Source organism: Centroberyx affinis, unplaced genomic scaffold (assembly GCF_046629955.1).
Source record: "Centroberyx affinis isolate AG114_WGS23_722 - 3 ecotype Tasmania unplaced genomic scaffold, CSIRO-AGI_Caff_v1 ptg000079l_1, whole genome shotgun sequence".
Classification (NCBI taxonomy): domain Eukaryota; kingdom Metazoa; phylum Chordata; class Actinopteri; order Beryciformes; family Berycidae; genus Centroberyx; species Centroberyx affinis.
Genome location: NW_027278788.1, coordinates 176,093 through 190,078, shown reverse-complemented (window position 1 = coordinate 190,078; position 13,986 = coordinate 176,093). Strand labels below are relative to the sequence as shown.

General features: G+C 42.7%; 1 protein-coding gene across 2 annotated transcripts in view; it reads right to left on the bottom strand.

Annotated features, from left to right (window-relative positions):
* Positions 1-2,695: 2,695 nt before the first annotated feature.
* LOC139645954 (SH3 domain-binding protein 4) overlaps positions 2,696-13,986 on the bottom strand; it is a 28,265-nt gene continuing 16,974 nt past the window's right edge. For both annotated transcript variants that reach the window (XM_071521841.1, XM_071521849.1), the window contains 2 exons: positions 5,162-5,350; positions 2,696-3,925 (listed from right to left, as the gene is read on the bottom strand). In XM_071521841.1, coding sequence (XP_071377942.1) covers positions 3,701-3,925; positions 5,162-5,350 — 414 coding nt within the window. In that variant the 3' untranslated portion in view covers positions 2,696-3,700. The remainder of the gene's footprint in view (positions 3,926-5,161; positions 5,351-13,986) is intronic.

Here is a 13,986-nt window from a genome sequence, read left to right as displayed (position 1 = left end):
CATGTTGTCTTCATTCATTCCACTCCAGCATGTTTTAGAGATGCAAAAAAATCCCCCTTATCGTCCCAGAAAATATGATTGCGGAAGAGTAACAACTAAGTAAAATTGCATTTCACTGAGATCTAATCTTTCTGACGGAGGAAGATCAAAAACATTTTGTGTGCTTCTGTACAGAGTCTGCGTTTCAGGGCGAACTTTGGGTTCCTCCACTTCTTGTCTGGCCACCACAAAGGGCCAAATTTAGAACAGCATTATGGAGATGGTAAGATCTCGTTCAGTGAGAGAGAGCCAGAGAGTCCACTAACAAGGACTCCCATACGTGTCCCTCATCGCCAGGCAGGGGTGTACTACAGTATGTGGGACCAGTGCGAATTAGTACAAGAAGAAGTAGGGAGAGATGTTTTCTTTCAAAGTTTTTCCCACTCTGATCTTTAATGCACTCGTTTATGAGACACAACGCCGGTCGGGAGCAGGCTGGTTAGACGAGCAGAAATCTTACGGACGTTTGTTTCAGGAAAGTATAAAACCCTAAGCCAGAGAAAACCCAAATCACAGGAAACTAATAGGTAGGACATGTCGGACATGATGGCGAAATATCAACACGAATCCCCTCATTGTATAGATTATCCTTGGCTTAACACCGATTTGGATTTTGAACCCTGGTGAAGAAAGTTGCAGTGCGTGGGGTGCCAAGCTGTGTTTTCTGAGCCCGTCACCCGGGGGGAGCTCATTACTAGCACTCCAGGCTGGGATTTGAAGCATGTCAGCCCATATTCTGCTGTAATTAATTCCACTCCTTTTGGCTTTTTTCTCCTCCATTAATCTGTGTATTTAATTATGCTTGCTTTGACGGCACAGAGAGCGGGAGTGAGAAACAGAGGCAGAGAAAAGGGACAGAGAATTGGAGAGAGAAGTGAGGCAGAGAGTAGAGAGAAAACGACCCTAATAGGACCCTTAAAGTTCAGAGATTTTGGACCTATATATAATTTCTCTCTTACTTGGACCCGCAGAGAATATTGACTCCAGAGTCAGCTGTCAGTTGAAACGGCAAGTTCCTGTTGCTAGCTTCTTACTGCTAACAATGAGTCCAAATGAGGTTTGTTAAAATATCTCCAAAAAAGCCGTTGTAGCTGAGAGGAAACATGACAAAACTCCACCATTGCACACACTTTCACTAATCAGGAAATCATTTTGAGAGCATCTTGCCTCCTTGGCAATGTGATGTATTTCCTGTTGAAACAGGATATTGGGGCGGGACATAACACAGATAATCATTCAGAAGTGTAAACTAATGGGATATCAGTTAGGGAGAGAAGCACAGTTTTATTGGACAGGAAGGGCAGTGGGGCGGGATTGTTAAAAAATCTGTGATGGTTTGATTGGTTGGAATTTTTATGTATATACGTTTATGTACAAATGCTGGGCCATGTTCAAAGTTTGCACCGTTTTGCTACGGTGCAAAAGGTTGAACGATATGTTTGCTCATAAAACCTTGCGTTCAACGCCCTACTGTTTCCTTTTAAATTTCCTGTTTGGCAATTGAACATGCCCATGGTACATGATGAAGCCACCACTAAAGATTTTTGTTTTCCAGTAAGTAAAATGAATGAGATTTAGATATGAAAATACAAGTTAATTGATGTATGATCATAGAGTACGACATATAGTATGATCAAATTAGCTAAACAGGTGAAAAAGTTATTTTTCTTTTCAGTGTGAAGGCAGATTGGAGTTTTAGTTCTACAAACATTTTTTGGAAGCAGAAATAATCTGATTGGTTCAGTTAAACCTCAGTGGGCGGAGCCAAAGAACCACAGTTTTTCTGTCTAACATTAGACTGAGGCCCAGTGAAAAAGACTAGGGGCAAGAGAGGAGGTAATATTATGAAGCCTAACACTTTGCTACTGTACTAGCCTATAGCTTAGCCTGCTGACTTCAATTGAAATTTAGATGTTTTATTTTATATTTTAACCCGAGAACTGTGGTTCTTTGGCTCCGCCCATTGAGGTTTAACTCAACCAATGAGATTATTTCTGCCTCCAGAGCAGCTCTGCCTCTGGGAATCTGTATGGGGAGTGTGTATGACTCAAACTCCAATTTGCAATTTAAGACCATTTTGCTGAGGCTGTAAACAGTTTGATGCCTTCAACATCAGACGTATGGAGTGATGAGGGAGGGCAGGGGGAAGATAAGCAGGCAGGCTGCTGGAGGTCATCTAGAGTCGCAGTTCCACATCCCTCCTTTTGCTAATCTTCCTGTCTCTCTCTCTCCCTCTCTCCCTGGTTCTAGCCGTCTCTCTGCAGTTGGCGTTGACCTTGCTCTGACTGTCTGCACCCAGTAGCTGGCCCTCAGTATCTCTCTCTATATCTTTCCTCTGCTGCTGTCCCAGTGCCAGCACATCTCATTTGCTTTCCACAGCACATTTTCTGAGATGTTGTTTTTTTCCGGGGTGGTCTGCACAAACAGAATGCTGATTACACGCGAAACATAACGGCCTGTCGCTCGTGTTTCAGATAAGAAAAAACATCCTCTGTGATGTTCTGTGTTTTGTGCTTGGCGCTTCTACAGGGAAATCCAATCCAAGAACATGAACCCATCTGATGCCGGCAGATATTATCACAGCAGTAGTCATCGTCAGTCAGACATCAGCGGACAAAATGGTGCGTACAAATATTTACATTTTTATTTATATTCTTTTCCACAAAAGTATGCAGTCACAAAAAAGGGATGCCAAAGATGGTTTCCAAACTCACCACTGGACATGTAACTACGCTATACAGTACGCAGCACTGAGTCACACACACAAAGACAAAACCTATCCAGAAGCTTTGACGGATAGTCGGTGCCGTTACAACAGTGGCTTTGACATTGAACCAGGTCATCTGTGTGTTATATATATAGAGCTGTATTAATTTTTGACAAGCTTTGGTAAAAAATGACTTCCAAAAAAGGTAGCGTAAAAAGAAACACAGGCCAGAAGGCAGCTCTTGTGAAGTGGGTGGCGAGGGTTTGGCTGTTATGTGAAGAGTTTGGTAAAAACTTATTGTCAAACATCAATAAATTATTCTTTATGTTTAATGCACAGATCGATGACAGTCCTCCAGAAAATATGGACTGTAACCAGAATATGTCTGAGTATCTGAAAAAGGACCACAGTGAGAGGGACCCTGAACAATAAGAATGTGTTTTCTTTTTAAACGATATATAAATAAATACATAACTGGTTTGACATAACGTGACAAGGCTACTGTAACGAGGATACCAATATTTTAAAAGTGTCTTCTTCTTTAAAAAGTCTTTTTCAGCATTCAATCCACAGTTCTCAACCAAAGTGTTCAAAGTGTTTCTTTTAAAAAACAACGCTGTGCCATATTTAGTACAAAAATACATACTATGCAAGACAAGAACTATTAAAATAGTCTTTGTGAATACTGAGAGCTACATACAGCATTGTGTAGTTTGGCTGGAGGCCACGGAGACATGGGCAGTCTAGCGATATTCCTCTGGGTATGAGGAGCTGAAGGCAGAGCCGGAGGAACACGACAAAAACATAAGAGAACAGTAGTAGTGGCATTGAGAGAAAGCAAAGACGGCCGTTGTGCAGCATCTCAAACGTGTGACGTGTAAAATGCTCCGAGCGAGCGAGGTGAAGCTCGTGATCTCCAAACACCGGCGGGAATCTGAAGGGAGCGAGAGGAACTTAGATGGCGTAGTCGTCCTGAGCGGCGGGACTGAAGGCGGAGCCGCGCAGGGCGTCCAGACAGTTGACCAGGATGAGCGTGCCGGTCAGGTGCTTCCAGCGCTTGGTGATGGGGTTCTTCATCTTGTCCAGGCCCATGTGCAGCTCCTGGATCACGTCCCTGTAGCTGTCGCCGATCTGGGCTGCCCACGTGACCAGGAAGTCGTAGGCTGGTTTCCACATGGCCTGCGGACACACCGAGGGAGAGAAGAGGACATCCTGTGATCTACTGAAGAGGATATCCTGTGTCTATAGGTGCACAACTAAAAGTCAAGACATTAGGGACGGGACAATTACTCTATATCGCGGTAAAAAAAACACAATAATGGCTATGACACAGACCCTAATTTTTATAACCAGCGACTTGTTGGGAGGCTGAATAACAAACTCAAACACACAGCACAGCCCAGGTCTGTCTCTCTGTCATCACTGATGTTTTATAAAAAATAGCTATATTTATGTTGCTAACTGAGTTAAAGTGGATGCAGGCCAGTAGCACTTTTCTTATTTCTCTTCTCTTTATTTTAGATGCTGTAATTTGGATTTTTGTGTTTTTTTAAACTATCCTTACAGTTTCTACAAGCAAAACCAGCAATTTATAATTTTGTTTTTTAAGAAAAAAGTCAAATATTTTACATAAATATTTTACATATGTTCTACAGTCTTACATTAAAATGTTTATAAAAAAGAGAAATGTTCATATGAGAAATTAATTTTTTAAGTAATTGGAGCACATTACAGTACTTTAAGGTTTTCATCTTAATATTTATCGAGATAATATCGTACATCGAGATAATTTGGGCCAAGATAATCGTACTATGGAATTTTCATATTGGCACAGGCTGATATGACTGACATGCTAGTTTTAAGATGATATAAGATATCATAGATTACTGATTCCCTTTAGTGTTGGGCGATTGGATGAATACATTGGGGATTGGCAGCAAACTCAGTCCATCACTGGTGGAAATTCCCTTGCTGATTTTATTTACTTGTAGCTCTGGTTTCCCTGTAGCCCAGAGCAAGACACTCAGATGGGGAAGCACACGCAAGGACAAAAATGATGCCAGTTTAATTAAAAATGGATTTAAAGCCAGAGCCTTCCTCAGGGTGTTCTGGGTTTGTCCCATTTGAGTATCTTGTGCTTCTGCTACCTATTGGGAATGCACCGCCATCCAATAACAGTTCAGCAGGCTTTTTTTCCTTGACTGTGAGGACTTGCATTGTAATTTAATATGCACAAATGACTCTTTCTTGCCCATTTAAAAGCTACATTTCAATTATGCGTACACCAATGCACACTATGCATCTGTCCTCACTTTAATCTGAATGATCAGGTCATCACCATACTACAACATACTACAGTTGAACTAATCTTACACAACAGTAAGACAACGGTAAACTATTGTAACCCAGGCATACCTCACTGTCCACCACCCCGTTCTTGTCACGGTGCGGAGCCTCGTAGGCGTCCATCTGCTGGCGGGAGACCTTGGCGAGCCTCTCAGCCAGCTCCCTCCACCGGCCGGCCACCTCTACAGCTGTGGTCAGCAGCACAAAGTCCATGACGAGTCTGGCCACCAGGCCCTGACAGTCCATCTTCAGCAGAGCCTGAGAGAGAGGACACAGGAGTATTTCAGGCTAGGTTCAGATAAAAGAAGCACTGACAAGTTCCTGCAGTTGATGTAGAGGTTTGGATTCGGGAACCATGCGGGTCCTGCTAGCTTGGGACTGAAAAAATAAGTCGAAATCAGAATTGGCTGGGGATTAGCAGACAGGGTAAGAGAGGACAACAGTGAATAGTTAACACGGTGTCTACTGAGGACGAGAATGCTGAGCAGAAGTCAGCGAAGACTGACTTCTAAAACCACACAAAACAGCACAAAGAGACTTGCTAATGTACATCTTCTACAGGTTTCATGCCGCTGACTTGATCCTCTGTTATTTTCCATGGCCTGCCTCCCCGGCCCTCCTGCAAAGCTTCAGCTTTGTGCATTTTTTAAATGCTTTCTGGTGGAATTGGAAATGAGAGCCTAGCGTCGCTTCTACAGCAGCTCTCAGGCTGCAGTCGACTCTGAACTGTGGGAGGGAAGCACTTGGTGATTAACACTGATAGACGGGGCAGGATGCCGAGGAGCTACAGGTCAGTATGGTGAATGGCACACGGCAGCATGTGTATGCATGCTGTATTTAAAAATGAGAAAAAAAACAAAACTAAAAAAAACTAAGCAGACGATGTGCAATGTGCCAAAGTGGCTTATGTTTGTTTGGGTTTAACCATTTTGGACAGCAGCCCAGTTCCACCCATCACCCCTCTACCCTCTCTGTCTCCATCAATTCGGGGTAGATGACTGGTGCTTGTGGGAAAAGCAGGCTCAGTGGAAATACAGGCCAGACAGGGCATGTCAAAACCTATTTGCAAAAACAAATGTGGCACATGCAAATACAGGTACGTGTGCACTAATGCATACAAGGAAACACATGGGCTGATCCATGCATCCCACTCCCGTATATATACACACATACACACATACACACACACACACACTCACAGACAGACACACACACTGGAAACTTTCCCCGGACATTCTGCAGTCACGCATGGCCGGACACACTCCGCTGCAGCCTTTGACTTGCAGACTCAACAGAGCGGCAGTGAATTTAAAGCTCCAATTTGGACTTTCGTTCCATGGGCAGGAATGTGTGGAATGACAGGATATGAAGGAGGGGAGGGGAGACGGAAGAGGAATGCAGATGCCATGCTTCAACAGCCTCTCTCGCTCTGAGACAGGACCAGGAGGGTGAGATAGCCGCGGCTGCGGGGCCAATCAGCCACCGCTGACCGTTATCCAGGAATGCCGAGCCGCCTCCAAATTACATTAATCAAAAAACACGGAGGGCAGTTTTGCGGCCACTTCATCCGAGCCTATTGGACAGATTATACAAATCACTTCGCTTTTGTTTTGGCCTGGAGCGACTCTTGATTGTATTGGCGTCACAGAGCGTTTGTTTGTATGCGCGAGAAGCCGTTTCTGGTTTCTTTGTGGATGTTGTGTATATGTTGTCGAGGGGAAGAGTCCGTCAGAAAGATAAGGCCTTCGACAAGCACCTGTTTCCTCTTCGGATAACAGCGGCAGGAAATCCCTGCCGAAATAAAGGAGATCACTTCCCGTCTCACCTCCAGCTTAAGTCGGCCACCGGACAGGAGCGCCGCTAACAACAATGCTCCACATATAGACCTGTTGACATTACAAACAGTTCTTTCAGTATTGACCCGCGGTCGGATTGACGTGTCTGCGTAAAACACTGAAAATTCCCAGCAAACGTTTTGATATCGAATAGATGCTGAGCTGCTACCTGCATTATTTTGTGAAATATGGGCCTAAATATCTTTCTGATATCATTTGTGCATGTTTGGCCTGATGTTGAACATGCTGACCGGGCCTCCAACCTGCTGCACATCACTATCCATCAAATGCTTGCTGGGAAAACTTGGAATCCACACTAGCCTACTGCTGACGTAAGAAGCTGATTAACATTAATATACCAACTGTGGCTATAATGAGGCCGTTCCCCAAACCAAATATAGCAGTGTCCTCATCTGTGCAGTGAGCTGCCACACAGCGCCACGCCTCTCCGTTCTAAATGCACACCTCCTCAGTGTACGGCTTACACAATGAATAAAGGATAGACTCGATCAATAATTCCACTTGCGACGCTCCCCCGGTGCCTTTTTTGTACTTTGCGGCCTATTAATTCCTCAAGCTCCCATTTAATTGCTTGTGCTTCTAATCTATACCTGATTCCTCCCCTCTCTTTAACATGGCGGCGAACTGTGAAGGCTTCTGGGAAGTTTCACAGGAGGCTTACGGGGGGGGGGGTTGAGAGGGAATGAGAGTTCAGACAGATAGTCCTCATTACCTCCAAAAATCTGCCCGCATCTCGTTCATCTGAAATATTCATATAGTAATAAGACAAGTTTATTAAGGCATGAGGCGGGAGGTGGCAGTTAACACACTGGGGAATTTTATGAAAGCGTTTTGTGAATGTGCGAGTTCAATTTCATGCTTTCCTAGGTGTTGCGAGGTCCATTTCACTAGACAAAGTTTTGCTAAACTCCACTTTAGTTAGTCTTATCCTGGAATGCCATACTGGATGAAAAATTCAAGATGCTATAAAGTTTTGATAGTGCTTTTTTTTTTTTAAGTATTTATCACATACTGAATAATGTGCCCCACTAGTATCTGGGAAGATTTTAAACTAATAATTGCACTGCAGTAGATGGGGTTAGAATCCAGGAGGGTTATAATTACTGCAATTTAAACAGCTTTAGGCACCGCACCATTATACCAAGACTGTGGAAAAATTATATGCTGTGCTGTGTTTTTCTAAAATGTCAGCTGGGCATTATGGATGGGTTATGAGACGCTCTCTCTCTGTGTGTGAGTGTGTGTGTGTGCGCACATGCTTTAGTTAAATGCCACAGAGATTGTTTCACCAGCTCAGCAATCAGTCCGCTGAAGCCCTGCAACTTCTCCACTGCATAAATCATCTGCTTGTCAAAATGAGAACACAATTCCCGCAGACATATTTTTGAGATAGGGGCAGATAGGGAAATGAGGCGGGCGGTTCAGATGTCTCTGTCTCTACACAGTGCGAGACACTGCTCAAGACGCTTCTCTCATTCTAAACAAAACACTTCACAAGCTAAAATCTCGGTACAGGATCAATGGCGTGTTGAGGCCGATACGATACACGGGTCTTTTTTCATCAGCGTCTTTGCAACGTACCAACCTCTCTACCTCTCTTCCCCGTTTCAGTTTGCTCTCCGCTTCTCTTAGTTACACAGCCGGCACCGTCAATCTCTCCACTTCAATCTCCGCCGCGTTATTTCTCTATCCCATCCTCATTTTCCATCTGAATTACTCCACCTTTTCCCATTTGCGCCACCTACACTAGATCTCAGTCACGCTGTGGCTTTACAATTTCTCTCCTTTTTTGATTTGAACCTGCTTTCTCATCTCTTTACCTTTTCTCTTGGTAGGTGTCCGCAACCTACTGCACACCCCCGCACCCTCAACTCCAAAAGATTAGAGAATTGTGGGTGCTGTTTTTGACACTTTGCCCTTCGCGTGAACCCTCTTCATTCTTCACAAACTGGCACACAGAAAAAAAAACAAAAAAAACACATTCCCATACAAGGCCAAATCTCTGGAGAGGGGAGGAGATATGTTACGCAGTCAAATTATTCCATCGAAACAGCTTGCCACACCCGACAACTCAAGAAGGGAAGTGAAGAAAAAAAAGAAGAAGGAGCCTGGGGATGGTGGAAAAAAATGGAGAGCTGTGTACAAAAATGGCAAAGTACAGGCCTAATCACACATAATCACCCTGGTGGCCTCTCCAGTTTTCAAAGTCATCCTCCAGAAATAGGATGTTATTATTCCCATGGCCTATCTGCTGGAGTGATCTCGCTGCAAATAATTCAAACGTGGTAGGACGGGGGTCCGCTGCAGATCTGTGCGAGCGCTTTAGAAGAAAATCCCCTTTTAGTGTAAGGCACAGCGGGCTTCCCACCTATGTCATCTCGTGCCTTGATATGTTACAGAATCCCGAATCTTTTTCTGAATCTCAATCACTTCACTGATACCGAGAATAGGATGAAGGAGAGGAAAGGGGGAGGAGAGGGGCAGCTTTCCCTCATGCATCTCGTTCTTTACTTGGACAGAAGCATGAGAGGAATTCGGAGTGGGGGAGACGAAGGAGAGAAGGTCATGCCGCGATTTTAATCTTAAGCCGGCAGAGGCTTCTGTGGCTGAAGAAACAATATCAACTACTGCCTTTTAAGCCCCTATTTAACCAAACACGTTGACTGCAAACACATTCGTATTTACCGCCTGGAGGAGTAGCTGCAGGGAGAAGAACGGTTATAAACACACTCACAATTGAGAGCTGCCCACAATCTGTAGCATTAGCACAACCACAGTAATGTTAGCCATGTTATAACTGAGAAGATGCACAGCCAGAGACAGTATCACATACAGAGACAGTGCACTCTATCAGTTTTGAATGAGGAAAATCCGTAATGCTAAAGATGGTGGCTCTGACGTAAAACGTATCATCAGCAAAACTGGCTAATCGATGCACCTTTGTGTGCTTATCACAAAGAAAATCCACCAATCATACTTTCAGGTTTACACAACATCAGAACTTTGTTATTTATGACAACTCACGCAAGTTGGGGGCAACATCAACTGTCTGCCAGCAATCGTTTTAACACTCCATGTTGTTAACAATTCAGCAGTTTTCGCAAATATCTAATGCAAATGATATGTATGTATGTCAGAACTTTAGCTATAGATGACTCCCCATTCAAAGAGATAGGAGTCTTGTCTTGTTAGTCACAAACTTGACTGTCCTTAAAGGGACTTTGGCACAGCAGGGCGGTCAGTTTTGCAAAATAAACCCTGACCCTGAAAGCATTACTCCACAGAACAGACAAAAGTCACCTGGCTCTAGTTATCAACCGAAGCCAAAGAGAATGCAACACTTAAGTGTCTGTCTGCGATAGTGTGGTCATACCTATGATAGGGGTCTCGGGGTAGGGGTATGGGGAGGACAAGGAGGTCGTGTGGACCACAGGCGCCTCCAGGTCCATAACTGCCGCTTCTGTTAGCTTCTTAACAATGAGGCAGGAAACATCTGCAGGCCTGTGATCCTCAACAGAGACACAACCTGGCTCCTTTCCATCATTTAGCAACTACCACCACGACTTCTTCACAGACCCCCAGTCCTACTCAAATTAGATCACTGTTATGCAAGAAAGAATAAGCCAGACTGTGATGATAGCTTCATTCGCGTAAGACTATTATTACCTGGGAACATCTAGGGATTTGTAATATGTGTCTGTGATCTGCCATCATGTCAGTAATTTGTTAAGTAAAAATGTCCATCATTAGTAATTTTAGGTACAAAACTGGCTTTGCAGTACACCAAGAACAAATTTCCTCTTGCTTGCTCTAGATGAAAACAATAGGCTACTGTTTTCTCACAGGTTGCACAATAGTTGCATATGTATCCAGTTTTTAACCTGCTACATGGTCAAAGTGATTTGAATCATTTCAATTTTTTATGATAGTTGTCTTCAGGCAGTGCATTTGGTGTCATTATGAATCAGCCCCAAGACATATTAGAACTTGTTCACTTTGTCAAATGTGGAAGAATGTCAAGTTCAGTCTGTAAACACCTATGTAAAAAAACAAGTTAACAAGTGGGTTAACTTGTTCACCTCTGGAAAACGCAGCGACTGGGTAGTAATTTTCAGTTCCATGAGGTCACCAGGTAATGATAGACCTGTGTGAATAATAGGAACGAATAAATGGTACTTTTTCATTGCCAAAACAGACTCCTTTAAAGCTGCAGTGAGCAAGGTTTTCATATAAAAATACACCCGATTTATCAGCCTAAATCACTAAATATGGCTGCAATAGAGAAGAGCGTTGCACCCCAACTAACTGAGACTCCATAGATCCACTCCAATTAAATTCTTGTGTCAGTATGGACACTGGTGGGAAATCCAATAGTGTCTCCTAAACAGCAGTGAACAAGCGTTCTGTTCAGAGAAAACTGGACCCACCAATTATAGATCCTTTTCTCTCTTGTATCTTTGGTATAAAGCATCACAGACCGGCCAGGCTGGTAAACATGAGCATGCTGTGTGCAGTTTACTGACGTCACCTTACAAGATTTTTGGGTACTGAAGTTCAAATTGTTCAATCAAAGTTATCTCTCACTGCCATTTAGAGCCACCAATGTATGAACACCAATCAGATCCATTACTTTTACTGAACAATATAGACTCAGATCAGTAATTTGGGGTCATGATTAAGATGTAATATGTTTTCCTCCATGAAGAGATCTCACATCCTTTGAGAAAGGGTGATATTGATATTAGTATTGATGCATTCCTAATGAAAATGGCTTTGTTTTGTATTTGTTTAAGATCAGAAAAGCCCATATGATCATGTGACCTGAGCACTGATACTGGATGAGTACTGCTGATGTTATCCTAACTGGTTTTAATTCTAGCCATCTAATAGGGACGGATTTAGACCTGGGACACCAGGATGCAGAAAACCAGCAGTGCTCTGGGTCCCAAGGAATCTGAATTGGGAAAGTCATTACAAATGTTTTGTAGGCAGCTTGCCTAGTAAGACATAAGTATTCTCTGTGTCCTCTATTATACAGCAAGGATTAAATAACACCATCCAACTAAACAAGAATCTGGGTCCCCCAATGTAAACTCACCAGTTGAGTAAATACACAAATTAACTCATATTTTCTACTGTAATTGCCGTCATTTGTAAATACAGGATATATATGTGGTTTAAATGTTTTCATAATGCCAAAAAACTACAGTGGTCTTTAATCTTACACGCCTATGGGGGATAGGGGGAGCAAATTAGTTTAGAGCCATTGTAATTTCCTTCCTGACTGGCTGTGATATAACAAATGCCACGGAAAAAACAACACTCTTCGTCGTTAGGAGCCAGCCACTAAGTTCAGCAAAGATACAATTACAGTGTTCACGCCACCCTGCAAACACACATTACATTCACACACACACACACACACACACACACACACACACACACACACACACACACACAATGGCATGGGAGTTTCCTTGAGGAACATCCTGTTCAAATATATGCCACCTGCAAGACTCGTGAGCTTTGATGACACGTGGTTAATAGTAGAGACAACTGAGTGCAGGGTAACAGGAATATAACCTGGCTGGAAAGCTATTCTGGTTTCTAAAGACTGAGTGACAGAGCCGACAAATGACTGATAGGTGAGAGTTATTGAATGATGGTCCAATCTCCGTTATGCAGAACCTACTGTTGCTCCAAGGAAAGAATAACTAAGGTATTTCATCGGTAACTGCAAGGGTCACAAGCAAAGACCAATTCATGGTTCATATTCAAACAGCAAACACCTAATTATTATGGTACACTGAAATGGTTTCTGGATGAACATCTAAAAAGTTTGTTTTATAACCACAGCCGTTCAGTATGACGCAATTTCTCTTGTGCAATTATTTTATAAAAATACCAGATATTAAAGATGGGAGGTGCACTCCGCTCCCTTCTGTTCAGCTTGCCAAAGGCTTTGTTTTTGTAATAACTGGGAGAGGCATCGACCCATTGGGCAGCTGGCAGGGCAATGCAACATGATAAATCTCAGCCGGCGCTCTTAAGGAGCTCAGTATTCCCATGAAAGTTTACACTGAGGCTGCAAGCTTGTTACTGTTTGCTGCTAGAGGCTTTTGCCTAACTCAAAAGGAAGTACTGGTTACTTTGATTATTTGTTTATGTTATTCTTATTGTCTAGGACAACCTAATCAATAAACCATAATTGGCAAAAGCCAAGAACCAGAGACTGAAAGCTCAAACCTTGATGTTATCAAGATTAGGGCTGGGTATCGCCACTGATTTCCCGAATCGATTCGATTCTGATTCACAAGGTCCCGATTCGATTCGATTTCCGATTTGATTCGATTCCTGTTACCCTGCACTCAGTTGTCTCTACTATTATTAAAAATATTAATGTTTACATTTAGAATTGACCCCAAAGCAGTTACATTAATGTACTTTTTATTTAACATGACAAACACACTACAGCAGTCAACACAATATAGTGCAAGTTGTGCAACTCTACAAACTCTACAGTCAGTGAGAGTGACCAGATAAGTGCTTTCTTTAGTGCAGTGTAGCTTCAAGCATCCACGGGAAAAGGCATATATTAAAAGATCGATCTCAGGATTTTATGAATCGATATCGGATCATTCAAATGAAGATCGATTTAAATCGGAAAACCGATTTTTTAAACCCAGCCCTAATCAAGATGTTAAGTTAATAATATGTAGCGATCTCTGGAATGGAAGAATTGGTATTATGCAGCTATAACAACAGTACTACTACTACTGCCGCTACTGCTAATAATACAATTCAAACAAACATAAATATCTATGTTTATTATGCTTATTGTAAAATTTCAAACATTGCATGTATCATTTAGGCTCATCAAAGATTAGTTTGCAAGTGTGCAGGAGAATTCATCGCTCGCCGCTGTCTCTATGGCTTCCAGCAAGGGTTCAATTTGTGGTCATTATTAACATATGCAAAATATTTATATCTTGGTTTGGTATTTAAAGATGTATATAATTAATGACAATATGCCTCAGT